At 36.3% G+C, this 18643-nt stretch overlaps 1 protein-coding gene across 1 annotated transcript; it reads left to right on the plus strand.

The window, feature by feature from the left end:
• The first annotated feature begins 249 nt into the window (after positions 1-249).
• CHORDC1 (cysteine and histidine rich domain containing 1) lies at positions 250-18643 on the plus strand. Its single transcript, XM_080930515.1, has 11 exons — positions 250-519; positions 3614-3663; positions 4405-4461; positions 5493-5650; positions 7696-7799; positions 8512-8570; positions 11710-11780; positions 12750-12855; positions 14808-14927; positions 15381-15443; positions 15661-18643. Exons 1-11 carry the CDS (start codon positions 456-458, stop codon positions 15802-15804), a joined length of 996 nt encoding a protein of 331 aa, XP_080786641.1. The 5' UTR covers positions 250-455; the 3' UTR covers positions 15805-18643.

Here is an 18643-nt window from a genome sequence, read left to right on the forward strand (position 1 = left end):
CAGAAGAGCGTAGGTCCTAAAGCAGGACAAATCTGGAGCAAGGGAGGGGGAAGGGGCGGGCGTCGCCTCTCGCTGCCAAGCGACTGCGGCTGCGCGGAGAACTCAGCGTACAACGCAGCTCACTGCACCCGGGGAGAATGGCGGGGGAGGTCGGGGGGAGGGGTAGACACGCTCCTCGTCTTCCGCTTCCGCCCATTGGTGTCTCATCCGTAACTGCCCGGGTCCAGCCCACTGTGCTTAGCTGTGGGAGTCCTGCAGGAAATCTACCGCTCACCGCCCGGCGCTTGCCCCTTTTCCCGTCTCTTCTGCGCCTGCGCAACCGGAACGTTCGGGAAAATTCGTGAAGCCGTACCGGCGGCTTCCGGAAGCTAGCTGCGGCCTGAGCAGTAGTGCTGCTGATTGCCGTGGTGATTCACTTCTGGTCCGGGAGGTGTGGATTTCGCCAGGAAAACGGAATGGCGCTTCTGTGTTACAACCGCGGCTGTGGCCAGCGTTTCGACCCCGAGGCCAACGCGGACGGTAAGGAGGAGTGTGGCCCGCATCCTTCTCCCGACCCCTGGCCTCTGTCACCTGGCTTCACCTCCTGCTGTCCCCAGGATCCCCCCTGATCTCTCACCGTCTCCGGGAGCGCAGGGCCGGGCGCTTAAATGTCCCCGGTGCCCCTCATTACTCAGTGGGCAACTCCTGCACTTCCTCAATCCTAGGGCTATCGGTACCCGGTTTACACTTTGTCACCGCCGTGATTCCAGGGCGTGAGAGGTGCACCGCGGACCATTCTTGCATTAGACTTCTGGTTTGCGTTTGAGTAGTAGTGAAAAGCGTGTTGTCAGTTATACAATTACCTGCTTTTTAACTAACCGTGCTGGGCTTCGGAAATGACTGTTACACATCCGTTCCACAATAACGTTTTTGGCATACTTTAGCTGGGGCCTGCAACTTTAAATTACGCCATTCCAGCATATAATGATCCCCGAGTGGTGTTTCAAAAACCAGTGTGGTCTAATTTAGAATGCACAGTGAAAGCAAGCACCTGTGCTGTGTATGTGTGAATCTCACTAGTGGCTGGAATGTTGATGCAGATTACTGGACTGTTGCTGGAATAAACGCTTATCTCAGATTCGTCTAGTATGTGTAGTATGCTCTCTATAGGTATTGGGCTTCATTATATAACTGAACCACACTGAAGTATCTCTTCGAAGACCGGAACAGCACATGGTAGTAACTACACAGTTCAGCTTTGTGAAAAAGGTTAAAACCAATTCCTTAGTTAGAGATCTCTTTTTCACGCTTGACGTGTTTGAAATATTTATCTTGATACACAAGTAAACTGGTAACTTCTTTCAAAATAAGATGAGGACGGAATTTAAAGGGAAAGGTGCAGCCAGTGTACGAGCACATGTTAAACTGTCATGGTGTATGCATACTCTACTTCAGTGCTGAATACATTGATGGCTTGTAGCATGGGGCAGTATAGAGTTCAAGAGAGATACTGACTTGTTGGAAGTTTGTCTGGGGCGGGGAGCTAGGAAAGAAAGCCACAAGTAAATAAACAGCCATGAAGTTGGGGCTGTTAACAGCTTCAGGGGAACTCCAGTCAGCTGGCCAAAGTTTATTCACTTTTGCAAAGTAGGAAATGTTTTATAAAGTAGAGATAAATGCCAAGTAAATTGTTGAATGAATGACAGTTGATAACACTGGATTTAGGAAACATTTTTTAGAATGGGATTTGACTTCACATATTAAAATTGCTACTTAAAGGATTAGTGTTGAAGATACCAATTTGTTCTGGTTTTCAAGTGCAGTGATAGATGAGTTACGTGTAAGAAGCTGCCAGCCTGCATGCAGTCCTCTCGTTCTTAGAGATGTGGGATACTTTCCATGCTTATTGCTGTGTTTCATGCCGTTTTAAGTTGGTTGGTCGTTTTGTTCTGCCTGTATACCAAAATTAGACTTTTCAAAATGATAAGACATTTTAGTTTGTCATTCAAGTACATGTTAAAGAGAACTGAATTGTAACTTACATGTGTGAAAGACAAACTTTTACAAAGAGCACAGCAGTTATGAATGACAAGTGAACATTTGAGCTACACCTGTGTAAAACCCTCAAAACTTAACCACTAATGTGTTGCCGTTTCTTACCATTAAATGTAAATTTCAGATAAACTGTTAAATGTGATAAATGCTAGACAAGAAATGTCTAATTCTCATTTGAAAGCAGTGATTCCCCCCCCCCCCCCCATTTCATTCATGCCAGTTACACCTTGAAGATGTAGCTGTTCCTGACATTCTGGACTGTTTATAGTCCAGGTTATAAAGTTGGCTGTTTATACATTGTATACTGTAGTAGTGACTGTATATTAAATTCAGTTTTAAATGATTCCCTCTCAACTTCATATCTTTGTGCATACACCTTTCCATTCCGAACTTCTGTATTCTAACTCTGTTATACACAATTAATAGCCTCTTCTTGTCCCATTGCTTTAACTACTATTTTGTGTACATAGCCAGCACTTACTGAAAAGGTACTTAAGGTTAGAGATTTCAAGGCAACAGCAGGAATTGGATTGTAGGGAATTAAGCTTGGAAGGTTGAGTGAGTTGAGACATTTACAGAGGAATGAACTCTTTTTAACACTGTGTTGTAAGGTAATAAGTATGTCTGCTGTCTGATTGTTTTAAACAAAGCATTCCACACTGTTGGTGGTAATAAATGTATTTTGTATGAGAACTAAATAAATTAAAACTTTTATTTTGTTATGTGGAAAGAGACAGAAAATACAAAATGATCAATAGCAACAATGAAACAGACTGTAGAAATCTATGATTTGTATCTGGGAATTGGTTAAAATGCTAATTTAGTAATTAGATATTACACCAGTTACCTAAATGTCGTTTTTTTTTAACTCTTTTTAGAGAATATTTAGGGAAACTTGTATGAATAAGTTTATAAGTATACTTCAGTTTGCTATTTTTCTGAAAAGATAGAGCCAAACAGAAGATGGGTAGGAATGCTGTGAGTCTGTGCTCGTAGCTAGTTACAAACTCTAGCACAGAGAGGGAAGGGGACTGGGGTCTCTCAGGCTAAGCTGAGGGTCTGCTGGCGGTTGGAGACTGGCTAGCACTAACTGGACCTGGTGGACTTGGAATCCGGGGAAGGAGATGGTGGGTGTAGGTGGCATGGCAGGTGAGAGCTGGACAGGGCTGGATGCTGTGTGTGCATGCATGAGATTTCTAGAAAATAAAACGATATTGTCAGGATCATTAGGATTCAAAGTTGTATTAATAAACAAAATTTACTACAAAAAATGAAAGAATATAGAGCAGTGATAATAGTAGCAAAATTGCAGTTATAGTTGGAGTCTCTAGAAGCTGAGAGAGTCAGAGCATTAGGAAGGCTGAGAACCACTGACACAGAGTGCTTCTGAACATTATCCTGACATGTTTCATACTCCTGGAGATTTAACTCACTGTTTAATACAGGAATTAATAAAGTTCTAAGGAGGACTTCCCTGCATTTGGGAAAAAGTTGGAACCCTAACACCTGAAGGAAGGAATGATGTCTAAATTTCTGTTCATCAGCAGCTGTGTGATTTTCCTTTTCTGTTTTTGAGCAGACGCTTGCACTTACCACCCAGGTGTTCCAGTCTTTCATGATGCCCTAAAGGTAGGAACAAGATACCTTTTCAGTGTCTTTGTATTTGCATGATAAACTTAAAGATGTAATAAAACCCTTTTTTTTTTCTTCCCCAGCTTGTTAGTTTTTTCTTTCTTAATAACCATTTTGTGGTACTTTAAGCAGATTATCTAAAGACAAAGATAGTCAACAGTGATATTTTCCAGTTATAAAGTTATTTTGTTTACATTCCAACCCACTTTCTTAATAATTTATTCCCTTTCTAAGTTTGAAGTGGAATAAAAGTCATATTGTTCTCAGTCTTTATTCTGTTGCTGTGACAAGAACAACCTCCCCTAGAAATTGACCATGGGGTCTTGTGTACACTGGGAAGAGCTCTTCCAGTGAGTTAAATCCCTCGTCCAATTTTTATTATCTAAAACAGTACAGTATATTTTATGGCATATTAAAAATAGCCCTTTCGAATGAAAAATTTATGAGAAGAGAGGTTTAGCTACAAAAGATCCTTTACCAAACTGATAAAAAACAAAAAAGGCAAGGCACAGAAGGTATGTCCTCTATCTCCCAAGTGTTGGGATCGAAGTATATACTGTTATGTATATCTTCTGGTTTTCTATTTTAAGGAAGTAATTGTTTTTCTTAAAATCATTTTGTGTGATTAGAAAACATCGTACAAAGGCTGAACTGGTGTGTGTGATCTCAGGATTCAAGGAAATAGGTACAGCATGGTTTTAAGGGTGTTTTAGATTGTTGTCTTTCCTTGTTTTATAGGGTTGGTCCTGCTGTAAGAGAAGAACAACTGATTTTTCTGACTTCTTAAGCATTGTAGTAAGTACTAGTTCGTTCCTCTATTGTTTTCCTACAAGTACATATTCCTGGAGGCTCTGGATTATTCCGTCAGATAACTGATATTCATTGACTCAAATATCAGGCTGTACCATACTCTATAAAGGGGCTGCATCTCCATCACCTCTAAAATCTTTGCCTTGGAGAATTAAGATTTTATCATGGTAACTATTCATTTGTTGTTTCTTGTCCTTGGTTTTGGTAGTCTGTAAGAGGACATCAGGAAGGAATGTGGAATGATTGGGAAGGGATGCCCCAGTACTACAGTGACTTGATGTGCTGGGGGCGGAGGGGTGGGGGGTGGCGACAGGGTGTGGAGTATGAGGGGATGAGGAGGAGGAATGGGGAATGATCTGGGTGAGGGGGTACAAGAGGACAGGGAAGGCTGATAATTGGGATATAAAGTATATAAGTAACAAAAGAAATATAAACAATCTCAATTAGAGGCAGTAAATTTCATCAAGACATCAATGATATGGTCCATTGTTTTATGTGACACCAAAAAAGAACAGTCACTATTTCAGTGTTATAGATGAGAAAAATAAATTTTAATAAGTTGTTTGGGTTAAGGTCATTAAGCTTATTAGCTTATTAAGCTATTTCAGCTTAATAGGAGAGGGAAAGCTCATATTGTTTTTGTTTACATTATGTCAAGCAGGGTCTTAATGCAGCCCAAGTATAGCCTTGGATGACCTTTAACTCCTGATCTTCCTGCATTCAAATACAACGGGTGCCTCCTTAGGGCAGTAGGCAGCGCGTCAGTCTCATAACCTGCATTCAAATACAAGTGCTGTGATGAGAGGTAGCACCGAGCCAGGCTTAGTAGTGTTGGAGATCAAACCAAGGGCTCTGTACATGGTAGACAAGCACTCTAGCAACTGATATTACAGGCTGAGACTTTCTGAATTAAGAGCTTTGGCACGTATAAATAATTAGAAAAGGCTTTTAAAACTCCCAAAATACAAACATAGTAGGTCACAGCATAACTGTCCATTCATGTCATTTACTAACAGGGCTGTACAAAAGGTAGGCATAATAGTGAGAAGCCACCTGAACCAGTCAAGCCTGAAGTCAAGACTACTGAGAAGAAGGAACTATCCGAACTCAAACCCAAATTTCAGGAGCACATCATTCAAGCCCCTAAGCCAGTAGAAGCAATAAAAAGACCAAGGTAAAATCTATACAATTGCTTATATTTGTGACAGTGTCATACTTGAAATTTGCTGGTGGTATTTTCATTTAGCATTTTGTATAGACATTTGTAGTGTCCGCTGTATGTGGTTTTTTTCTTCCTTTTGCAGCAACCCTTTAATTTTTGAGGGTATGCACGTACACTTGGAGAGCTGTATGTTTTTGTTTTCTGGTGAATCATTCTCTTGGTAGGATGGTGAGATTTGATAAAAGAGTTGTCCTTTTATATAATTAATTTGAACTGAAGAGTCACAGAGGCCTAGTCACTTACTTTACATTTAGATTAGTACTTAGGGATTTTTCATTTACTTGAGTTAGAATACCCTCTCTGTCAAAATACTATAAAAATTGCTTTTGCTCAGCTTGAAGTAGAGCTGGATTGTTCTTATCTAATCACCTCCTGCTTAAACCAGACTATATTTTGAAATACATTAGTGCCGTAGTTCCTAATATTGTGACTCTGTAATTCAGTTTCTCGTGTTATGGGGACCCTCCACTATAAAATTATTTTATTGCTACTTCATAACTGCAATTTTGCTGTTGCTGTGAATCATAATGTAAAAAATCTGTTTTCTGATGGGGTTGGTTGACCCCACCCCAAAGGAGTCATGAGAACCACTATATTAATCAGTTTACTCCTGAAATGCAAGATCTTCAATCTGTCTGGAATAGTGGCTGTAGAATATAGATGTACAATTTGGCTCCAGATTTGTTACTCAGGTGAGTTCTTTTTAAGTACAAGCCTGAAAAATCATCAAAACCAATTGAAGCATGTATTCACATTATAAATTTACAGTGTTTCTTTTTCATTATGTTTAAATAAATGTATAGATAATTACATAACATAGGCCCAAAATAAGAATCCTGACTTTTGATGTTCATTTGCTCAATAATATTTTGAGGTATAGGGTGTCGTTAGAGATCAGAATGGCTTTATTCTATCTACAGTATTCATTCAGTCTTAAGAGACTATCGAACATTAGCCTACGCAGTTAAATGAATACCAGAAAAGGACAATTATGTTACAGTACAGTTAATCCTTAAATCTGTTACATCACAGTAGATTCTACTAGAATTTAATAATAGAATGAATTATTACCATTTCTTTAAATGATGGACTACAGAAATACAAGCTTTATTGAGGAAAAGGAAATGCTTTTTAATTTTTACTTTGTTTTATCTGTAAGGGTATGTTTTGCCTGTATGTGTGAATGCCTGCATACCTGGTACCACGGAGAACAACTGTTTCCCTTGGATCCGGTATTACAAACAATTTTTGAGCCACCGTGTGGGTACTGCGAATCAAACCCCAATTCTCTGGAAGAACACTGAGTCCTCTAAACCACTGAGCTAGCTTCCTAGCACTTAAATGTTTTATTTTAAGTCTGATACATGAGTTACATATTCACTAATAATGTTTTACAAGTTATTGTATATTCACAGTGAATACCCTGTGATCTTTTTATTGCTACATTTATTAATAACCTTTTTTTATTGAGTAGGTTGAAACAAATTATATATATAATTGAATCCTTATGAAGTACTAGAAGATGGTGGTTTTGCACAGTCATAAATTTATCTGAATTGAAAAGTCTATACTCTCCACACAGTAAATTGTCTCAGCTGTTACAGATAAGCTTATTCTCACTTAGTGCTTGAGAATTTGCTTAGGGATGAGCTGAAAAGGGTTCCACGGTCCATTATGTGGGGGCTCCTCACCTTCACAAACTTGAGTCTCTAGTCCTTCCTCCCCTCGTACAGTCCACTAGTTAGTGTCTTTATGCTAGCAGTGCCATGGATATTTGAAACGTAATTTCTTAGTGGATGCAGCAGTTTATTGAAAATTAGAATGTTGCTAGGTTATAGCATTTATTTATGAAATATTTTTAATTAGAAATAACTTAATGCATGGATAATTAACATCTCACATGGAATATTTTTAAGGTTACAATTTTAGTATTTTAAGTACAAAGAAGTACTTTGGTCTATTGATGATGATGATAATAAGACTTCAAAATTCTCTAGCCCAGATGAGCCAATGACAAACTTGGAATTAAAAATATCGGCTTCCCTAAAACAAGCACTTGATAAACTTAAACTGTCATCTGGGAATGAAGAAGATAAAAAAGGTAACACATTGTTTTTTTGTTTGTTTATTTTTAATAATTTCCCATCTAAGTAATAGATATAATTTAGAAATTTTCTGTCAGAAAAGTTAGCTACTGTGAAAATGTAGCATGTTGTAGCAGAGAACTTCCTTCCTTCCCATATGCTAATAACAGCATAGAAGTAACATTTGGTTCATTGGTTATATCTTTGTGCGAACCCATCACCCCTCATTTTATCAGTTAAATTTCTTCAATAACTAAACTGTTTCTTTGTACATCATATAAAATACCTTTATTATCCATTTAATCTCTGCCTAATATCAAGGGACAAAAATATCCATAACTTCTGTTTTACAAGAGAATATAAAATTTTATAAAATTGGACGATCACTGAATTGTAGAGTAAAACAATATATAGTATTGGAGGGTGTATAGGTAAAAGTAGGTTTTGAGACAAGAAATTATCCAGTAGCTCCAGCAGTTCTGGATGGTTTTGTGTGATCTAGAATGACTTAGAATTCATTGTCATCTGACTCATCCTTTCAGGTGCTGGGATGTACATTAGCTTTTCCTCTCATGTTTTCCCTTGAATTAGACTTGTTTTCAAAGAAAGGATACTTTTTAAGAATACAACAGTGGAAGTACTATTTTAATACTATAATTTTATTCCTCTTGTTTCAAAGAGAACATAGTTATGAAACCTCATGTTACCTTTCTTTTTTCTTCATTGCAGAAGAAGACAATGATGAAATTAAGATTGGGACTTCTTGTAAAAATGGAGGGTGTTCAAAGGTATACGTTATAAAACTTTGGATTTATTCAGTAAAATTTTAATATTCAAGCAAAGGACTGCAGTTTACTCAAAAGTTAGCAAATAGTTGCATGCTACTTACATGTTTGGCACTTGGCTGTAAACTGAGGTTATAAATACAATAAGACTTGGAAGAAACATGATACAATGAAGGGAATAAAGCTGATTTTATTAACATTTAGTAAGCACTTTTTATGTGCTAGACAAGTGTCAGGGGGTGAAGGTAATAGTATCAAATTAAACAAAAACCTCATCCTGTGGAGCATTAAATACGGACAGGAGGATAAAAATAGGCCATTGAATAATTAATTCAGGGAGATCTGAAATACAGTAGACCTAGCAACTACAGTGGTTCCAGTTAGGGACTGTGTGTGTAAGATTGGTCAGCAGCACTAGGTAAGAATTCAGGGGTGAGGGAAGGGGATGGTGATACACCTAGGAATAGCTCTCCACAGAGAGAGCCGTGCAAGTAAAGTGGCTTTAGAGACATGCTGTTCAGCAGATGGCAAGGTCACAGAGCTTGGGCAGTGATCTGATAGGGGAGGTGAAGAAGTAGATGAGGCAGTGAACGGCCTAACCCAGGACAAGGGTCTGGGCTATGTTACACTGATGGTAAGCTATTACCAGCTACAGGGAGGTGTTTTATTTTGTTTGTTGAAATGAGTCTCTTTCTATCCCAGTCTGACCTCACACTCCAGTCCTTTCCCTCAGCTGAGTGGCAGGATTTCAGTAGTGTACCACCATGGCCAATTTAGGGAGAGAACTCTGTTGTAAGTAGAATCAGATGAAGGGAAATCAGCTGTGACCATATGTAGAGTATGGCTAGGCATCTTGAGACCTTCGCTGTCTGCTCTGTACACCCTTCCATGCTTTTTTCTCTGTGACACTTTTACCTTTACTTGGCTCACCTCCATCTCATGGTGAGGATTATAATATGGTTTTGTTTGCTTCTTGTTGTATTTTGATTGCTTAGCTCAATGACTGGCATATAGCTGATATCTGTACAGTTAATGGTATAATTTGAATAGTTGGGCATTCAAGAACCTGGGTAACGGATGGACTTAAGGTCACATCCTATATCCCAAGAAGCCAAGTTCAGCCAACTATCTTTGATAATTTAGTTAAAACATAAATTAATAGTGAAAAACATAAAAAGCTCTTATTCTTGTGATCACATTGGGAAGAGGGACAAAGATCCAACAGTACCCACCCAAAGTCCATTTTGGCTGAGTGAGATTAAGCCTTAAATAGAGGGCTAAAAATATGTATAATTAAGCAGTCCAAGTCAAAATATGGTCCCACCTACCATCAGCTCACTATAGTTGGGCCTTGCCATTGGACTTGGCACTTGATTTGGGCCTTCTAATCTCCTGGATTGAAATTTCCGGAGGGGGATTTACCCAGAACTTGAGGGTTTTCAAAATGAACATGGCAGGGTGGAAAGGACTGCTTAACTACTATTTGACATTTTTCTTCCAAAGATTTCTATTAGCATCTACTTTTTGCTTATTACCAATGTTAATGTAATAGGAATAATAAAACTTGTCATCTTTCTTAATTTATCTTTTCTCTTTTACATTTGTTGGATTTGTTTTCTGGAAAGCAGCCATGGCCTGGCCCGTGCTTTGAGGATATTATTGTTAAAGTGCATTACAGTTGAAAATTGATTTTTTTCCTATCACTCTAAGTATTTCAGTGTGTAACTTTGGTGACTAGACATGGAATTGTGTGTGTGCTCAGTTTTAGCTGCTCTGGAGGCATTTGCTTGTCAGTATTCGTGGGTTTGACCCTGGTGTCTACCCTGGCAGTCCTGTCAGTGTCTGTCCTCTAGCAGCTCTGGTAGAGCGTACCGTCTTCTCCCTCGCTTCTTACTTTCTTTGCTGGTGTTTTACTTTGCCGATGAGCCAGTTCTTTCTTCCCGGGTTAAATGTATATAATCGCCCACCTACTTTTTTGGCATCTGTTTCTTAATAATCTTGTAGGAAATCTTCATGTCTTAGAGCTGCAAGTTCTTTGTCAGAGATATTTTATAGGATTCGTACTGACATGATGTCATTGATAAGTAGAGGGACTTAGTTTTCATGCATGAAGATTGTCTTTTTTTCTGTTATTTTGCTTATTTAAGAAATACTTCTGAGCTACAATAATTTTCTCATGGAGAGAGAAATGTATGAAAAGCCTATAACTTGAATATGATGGTGTTCTTAAAGGAATTCAAGAAGAATGGTAGTAATTAGGAAATTGTACCCAGTAGAGAAGTGGGAAATGGGAACAGCGCATTTGCTAGTTCGTGAGAAAGGTTAAACTGATAAGTCATTGCATTGAACTTGACAAGATTTTGTGATAACTTTAGAGGAAGAGAGGACAGATTACTGATTCAGACGTGGAAGACTGAAGACATTTGGTCCTATTGAATGAGATGACAAAAGAGACATTTTTAGGGAGCAGTAATAAGTTGAGGATCTAACACAAATACTTAAGGAGATCCTAGCACTTTGTACATAACAAAACTGAAAATTTTGGTTTTCTGTACTTTAGTTAATATGAATACATAAACAGAGAATACACTGCAAGCTGCATCCATATTTTATTAACATGACTTTTTGTGAATTCACCTGTAGAGCCTTCACGTACAGCAGCAGTGGGGCCCGGATCCTCCAGACAAACCATGGATTTATATATAGGTCTGCAGCTCATTTTACCGTTTGTAGGGACAAGAAATCAGTATTCTACTGAGACTTCAGAAATGATGATTAGACTTCCCATCTTAATTTGTAATGCCCACACAGATTAAATATACTGTACATATAAATTATGTTTCTGGTAAGAGTACAAGTTCCTTGATTCCAACATTTTTCTTTACATTTGAATACTTGAATATAAATCATTGTAACTTCATGCCTAAAAGGCCATCTTACATAGTAAGTTTCTGTTTGCTTACTTTACATGTCCAAAAGAGGGTCATTTTTCATTCCTTGGTGAACTGTCTAGTGTTCTTGTAGCTACTGTTATTTAAGTATTTTATAAAGGTTTTATGTGTAACCAGTATTTCAGATAGGTATTAAGATGCAACTGTGAGATAAACAACTAATGTTTTTCCTCTGTGTCTTTGTTTTGTAGACTTACCAGGGTCTTCAGAGTCTAGAAGAAGTCTGTGTATATCATTCTGGAGTACCCATTTTCCATGAGGGGTAACTTGCCTATACCTAATTAAAATATTTATGGTATTGATTCAAGGTGTTAATTAACCCATTATGTCTTTAAACATTGCCATGTAGCTGTAGTGAAAATGTTACCTGTATTAGTATTTAATCCTGGGAATAATCTCAGAACGTGGGTAGGCACAGCTGCCTTCATTAGACACAGATGGAAATTAGGGTGATGGTTTTTAAGTAATCATTGTGATTCTGCAGTGTGGTCTTACTTGGATTTGTTTGGTTTTGGCATGCTCCTGCAGGTTATGTGGACAGCCTCTACCTCAGGATCCTCAGGACTTAGCCTCCTTTGGAACCACTTAAAAGCATGTCCTACCATGTTGCCTAACTTACTGGTATTTTGTGTAATGGACAGGCATTTGGTTTTAGGACATTAGTTTTTTTAGCCATCGAGCAATGAAAGCACCAGTACTCAGGAAAGGCCATGCTATTCCATAACTCTCAAGTCACAGTTTGTTTCTATGTTATGATACAACTAATATATAGAAACTTCACTATATTAGACTTTTCAGCTTTCCACATGCTTTAGGATTTTTAGCCTGAAGATCTATAATTTTTCGTTCCCTGTGCGGGGTTGTTTGTTAAGTTAGTAGTGCTTTTATGGTCTTTCTGATTGCCCATCTTGTCTGGAAACACTGGTTTCTACTTTGGTCCATGTTCATAACTCTGTTATTGAAATATAAATATTAGGATCTTTGGTTATACCACATGAGGGAACTAGGTGTACATTCTCCATGAGAAACTAGACCTGGAATTGTGTTCATTTTGTATATTACTCAAAAGCTGAGTTAATACAATAAATAATACCCTGGTTTTTAAAATGAGTTTCCTTAGAATGTCTGTATTTTAACAGTTAAGTGATTGTAAGATATTTAAAGTTGGAGTTTTTATTTCTAAATTATATTTGTTACAGTGATAATACTGGCTTTAACTCATTATCTATAGGATGAAATATTGGAGCTGTTGTAGAAGAAAAACTTCAGATTTTAATACATTCTTAGCCCAAGAGGGCTGTACAAGCGGGAAACATGTGTGGACTAAAAAAGATGCAGTAAGTAACCTTTTCAAAGTCACATGATGATCTGTGTTCATCTCAATCGTTTTTAAGAGATCTGAGATTAGTATGTATTTATATTTTAAAAAAATAGCTCTCACAAAGTAAAGGATTGGCATATGTACAAAGTTAATCTCAGTATCTCAGGGATACCTTTTGAGAAAATAATCCTTGTATGTATTGATACAGGTATATAAGTTTTAAAAAACTCCCTATACCTGCCGAAATTGAAAGATCTTTGTCTTACTAAAACTAGTTTCACAAGAACTGGAGAGTTGGCTCAGTGGTTAAGTGCACTTGTTCTTGGAAAGGACCAGGGCTTGGTTCCCAGTATCCACAAGGCTCACCACCTCCTTAGGAGACGCCGTGCATGCATGTGGTGCACAGACCACATTCAAGAAAGTACTCATCCACACAAAATAAACCTAAAAAAACATTTTTCAAAAAATTAGCTTCACAACCTTTTTCAGTTCTTAAAATTGTTTTATAAAATCACTTAACTACTAATTTAGTGTTACTAAACCAATATTTAAATTATATATATATTTATATATAAATATATATATATAGCCACAGAATCATTCACCCATGTATAGGGACTCTATCTAGTGGCCAAAAGTCGTATTAGGCCTATAAACATATTAACTTACCATCCTTAAGTTAAAACAAGAAAACTGGTTTGTTGGTAAATAGTTTATATACTTAGATCTTTTTATTTTAATAGCATGATTAATATGAAATCTTGTGTCATGCTGTTACTGATGTTTTATGATACTTTCTAGTTCATAAAACTTGTGTCTTTAACTCTAGAATGTTCAGTATTTGGGTAACATTATTCTTGCTTTTAAATCATAGTTTTCTGATCGCAAAACTTGACGAAATATTTTACTAGCAGAAAGTGAGATATGCTCATACATTTTTCTCTATTGTCAAATGTTAACAATTGAAACTTTTAAAAATAAAATTATGTTTTACTTTTTGTTTAAAAAATTTCAGAGTATGATCCCTGGTGAAATGTAACTTTTTTGATTTTTTTTTTTCTTTTCCTTTTTAATATAAGTGTTTCAGAGTTCTTTGAATTTTGTTGCTGATTTGTTCTTACTTAGAGCAGTTTACTTAGAAAACATCACCATTTGTTCATTTGTTTTAGAAATTGGACTGATACCATAGTGTAGTAATGAAGAATAATGCTCCTTTTTATAGTAGCAGTCAAAAGATGATACTGTAAGTTTTTCATAATCTGCATATTAATATGAAAGGACAAGATAATTTAATAATCATAAGAATAGTTATTAGCTAACAATTATGTGTATGTGCACTCGTGTGAAGGTTCCACGTTTTGCCACCTTATTTCATGAAGTATGGTCTTTCCCTGAGCCTAGAGCTCATCAGTTCAGTTGTGGGATCTTGTGCTCAATCCTCCAGCATTAGGGTTACAGATGCATTCCAGAACATACAAACATCTTATTTGCGGGTGCTGGCGTTCCAAACACGGGCTTCATGCTTGGAAAGCAGGCACAATACCAACAGAACCATATTTCCAACATCCCCAAAATGTTCATTCATACAAAATAAACTTAAGCATCTGATGCTTTCAAGTTTATTGGTTATCTCTTACCATACAAATGCCTTTTTCCTTTCTGTCTTTGAGAATGATTCTATGACAGTACTTCGTGGACTGTAGGGTATTCACAATGGAACAAAAGTTTAGTGAGGCTTGTAAAATTATCTCCTAAATGGACAGTAACAATATAGCCTTAAAGAAGAAAGAGTGCTCACTTCATAATTTATTATTTAGACTCTCAGTAGAATCTTTAGAAGTTAGTGCCCTGAATGCATGAAGTGCTTAGTTGTGCATAATCATTTTCCTCTACTAGCTGGGCCAGTTCTTTTAAAAGTGGTGATAGTGTAGTGGGTTTTAAGATTACAGTGTTTTTCTTACATTGCAGGGTAAAAAAGTAGTTCCATGTAGACACGACTGGCATCAAACTGGGGGTGAAGTTACTATCTCAGTGTATGCTAAAAATTCATTGCCAGAACTCAGTCAAGTAGAAGCAAATAGTACACTGGTGAGTATATTAAGTGACTCAATATAAATTACCTTAAATACATTGTTTATATGTAAGCATTTTCTCAGAAGTTTTTACTTTTGGTCAGAAATCACAAATGACTTTCATAGAAACAGTATTTTAAATAAAACTCACAGTGTAGTAGACTTTATTCTAAAGTTATCTAGAAATATAGCTTAGAAGAGTCAAAGAATTTTTATTTCTTGCTCAGTATAAACATTCTAGCAAAATTTTTCTGTTAATTATTTTCTTAAATGAAATGGTGGAGCTCAATATTGGCATTTTCTCATGGCTTGAGTAACGTCAGTATTGTCTTTATAATTAATATTTAGTCTCACAGTTACTAGTCTTGACTTGCTGTGGTTCGTTGTTTCATTGCATGGTTAGTGTGAATTAAGCTCATGTTTTCAATACCTAGCACCAAAATAATGACAATAAACTAATCTTTTTCAGTTAAATGTTCACATTGTATTTGAAGGAGAGAAAGAATTTCATCAAAATGTGAAACTATGGGGTGTAAGTATTATGAATCCATCAATTTCCCTGATGCTTAAAACATTTTTAGATGCTTATATAAAGTTCATGCATTTAACCTTAACATGTCCTATCATGATACTTAAATTGCTTAAAAATGGCTCCAGAAGCTTGATTTTGATATTAGAATAAACAAAATGTGTTTTTCTGAGACCAATAAACACAACCAGGTTAACTTCTCTTGATGTGTTTGTTGTAGGTGATTGATGTTAAACGAAGTTACGTGACTATGACTGCAACAAAGATCGAAATCACTATGAGAAAGGCAGAACCCATGCAGTGGGCAAGTCTCGAACTACCTACAGCCAAAAAGCAGGAGAAACAAAAAGATATAGCTGATTGATTAGAAGAGAAATAAACATCTCTAGTCTATTTTAGAGTTCTTAATGTGTGTGGTGAAGTAGTTGCTTGCTGCTGCAATCTTTTTGTTGTTTTAATCTGCCAATTTAGGGGTATCATGAGGTTCTTCAAAGCCAAAGTCTGTTAAATTTTTGTGCCTGTCTTCCTTTTGAGTTTCGTTAAATGATTATTCAAGTCTCCTCACTATAACTATAGTATGTGTCCTTACACTTGAAGGGGGGAGAACCCATAAGTATAATTACAGGACTTTTTAGTATAGATTATTATAAGCAGGAAATGAAAGAAGTTTTTTATTAATTTGATAACTTCTTCCCTTAAATAGAAAAGCAAAGTGGTATGTAAAAATTAAATTGGCCTCTCCATAAACTTTTGTTACTATAATTCTTGAAACTCTTAAGGAAAATAGTTTGTTTTTCCCTTTGCAGTGGTTACTTATTGTAGTAAGGATTCTGAAGCAGTGGAGTCAAGCCATCTCTGTACTGGCTAAGTTTATAATTTGTTTGCAGTTAAATTAATTTCAGAAACTTGTATCAATACTTACATTATCTGGCAAGAAGTATAATTTAAGTCAGTAGAAAATAAACTAAGATTATAGAACTATCAATTTGGTTAAAATTCATCATAAGAGTAGCAGTAATGTTAAAATCTCTTTCCTGATTATTTAAAGGACTCTTGATGGTGTTTTGACTAAATTGTATCTGATTTATAGTCTAAACACTCATGGACTGTATCTGTCTCCCTGATGAAAAACTGTATCTGTTAAATTGTGAATGTATAGCTTTGGTGAAATATATTAAGGTGTGTGTTGAGGCTTGAATCTGAAATGTACCTGGAGATTCAGGTTTTAAGCTGTTGGTCTTTCAACTTAAGGCTTTATTTTGAAGGCTGTGAAACCTTTAGGATATTGAGTGCTAAGCCTTTGAAGATTATACACTCCTGCTGGTCTGATCCAGTTAGGACATATGAACCACCTCTGTCCCGTACTTCCACTGCTGTTTCCTTAGTCATTATAGATTGTATCCTCTGAAACCGTGAGCCAAAATAAACCTTACCTCCCTTGAGTTGTTTCTTTCATGTGCTTTGGACAAGACAAGAAAAGTAATATATTACAGGAAAATTATAGACTGTATTTTAGAATAGCTAAATGTTATATGTTAATGCAGTAGTTTAATTCTTGGCAGTTAGTTTAGGGAGTTCATGAAGAATTTTATACATATAAGTTATACTTCATTTTCATTAATTATAGATGACACAGATAAACTTAGATAGATCAAAATGAAAGTGGAAAGTTTTATATCCCAAACTCTTTGGTGTAATAGAATCCTCACAAAGTTTTGTTATAGTCAAAGTATTGTCTTAGTTAATAAAGAATCTGTATGGGGGCTGGAGCAACAGCTCTTTTAAGAGCACTGGTTAATGGCTTCAATTCCCTTCATCCACGTGAAAATTTAGATACTTTAGGATCTTCACTTCAGATACAGATCCTTCTTGCCTCTATGGGCATCACTCAATACAGCAGGCAACCTGTCTGCATGAATCCTCATTCTGCTATTAGCAAATAACTATTAAGGATACCATGTACCTCTGGCAACAAGTATAAATATACTAATCTAGCCTTCAGGCTTTGATGAAGCAAGAACATGCTTTTACAAAAAAAACAAAACAAAAAAAAAAAAAAAAAAAAAAAAAAAAAAAAAAACTGGGATCCAAATAATGTTTCTAGGTTCCTAGGTAAAAGGGAACACATTTAGAAGAAGAGATCTTGTGTACTACCTGAGGAAAGAGGTTGAAACAGTTTGATTCAGAATACTAATTATATCTGTATCACTTCCTTATTGACGTGATTTTGTTGTCCTTTGTATAGCAACAATTTTGTTTGGGTGACACTTAGAGCAAGTAAAGCTTTTTAACTTCAGACTTGATTGTACAACATTGTTTGTTTTCATAGTTGTGTGTGCAGAGATTACATTTCTGACCATTTAATAGCTGTTTCAAGACTCTGCATGGCCTTCAGATAAAAGTTAATTCAAATTTACCTTAAACTCTAAAGCAGCAATGTTTTTTAGAAAGAATATTTTACACTGTCATTTTATTAAGAAAAGTTAATAAAAATGCTTGTTAGATTTGAGAAGTTATTTCTATTAGATATATGCCTTTCTTTTATTATAGCTTCAAAACAGTCGAACCTGGGAATACGTTATACACATGGTAACTCAATTTCTCATAAGAAATTTAAAGTGCAGTTTTTCTCATCTAGCTCTTGCTTGCTCAAAGGCAGTAATATCCTGTCTTTCCTAACCATTTATTTTGCAATAACTTTGTGTTGGTGGAATTACAAAAATAGTGCAGGAGGTTTTTTAATAAGTATATTGTCTCTATAAAAATCTTACATGATATGGTAAAAAACTAAGACATTAACATTGGTGTAATATTTTAAAGCATGGATGTTTAATTCTAACCATTTTAGTGGAACCCTTAAAGGGTAATAATTCTTGAAACCTATTTTAAAACTTAGCCAGTGATGTAGACAAAACATGAATTGAAATCAGATGTTTATGGGTTGCTTGTGTACATTTTTAAAGAGTAACAACATACTGTCAGTACAAGGATTTAGCTGTGACATTGGTATCTTATGAATTTTTGTCTTTATTTCATATAATTTGTTTGATTTTCTAATATTAGTTCTTCATCAGAATGAAAACCATTAAAACATTCTTGCAAATATTTTGAGTCCTGAGAGAGTCCTGGGAAATACTCTTTCCAACCCTCTTGTTTAAAAGATAACCCTGGGAGGCTACAAAAACAATAGTACAGTGGTTAAG

The sequence above is a fragment of the Micromys minutus genome, assembly GCF_963924665.1.
Source record: "Micromys minutus genome assembly, chromosome: 16".
Taxonomy (NCBI): Eukaryota; Metazoa; Chordata; class Mammalia; order Rodentia; family Muridae; genus Micromys; species Micromys minutus.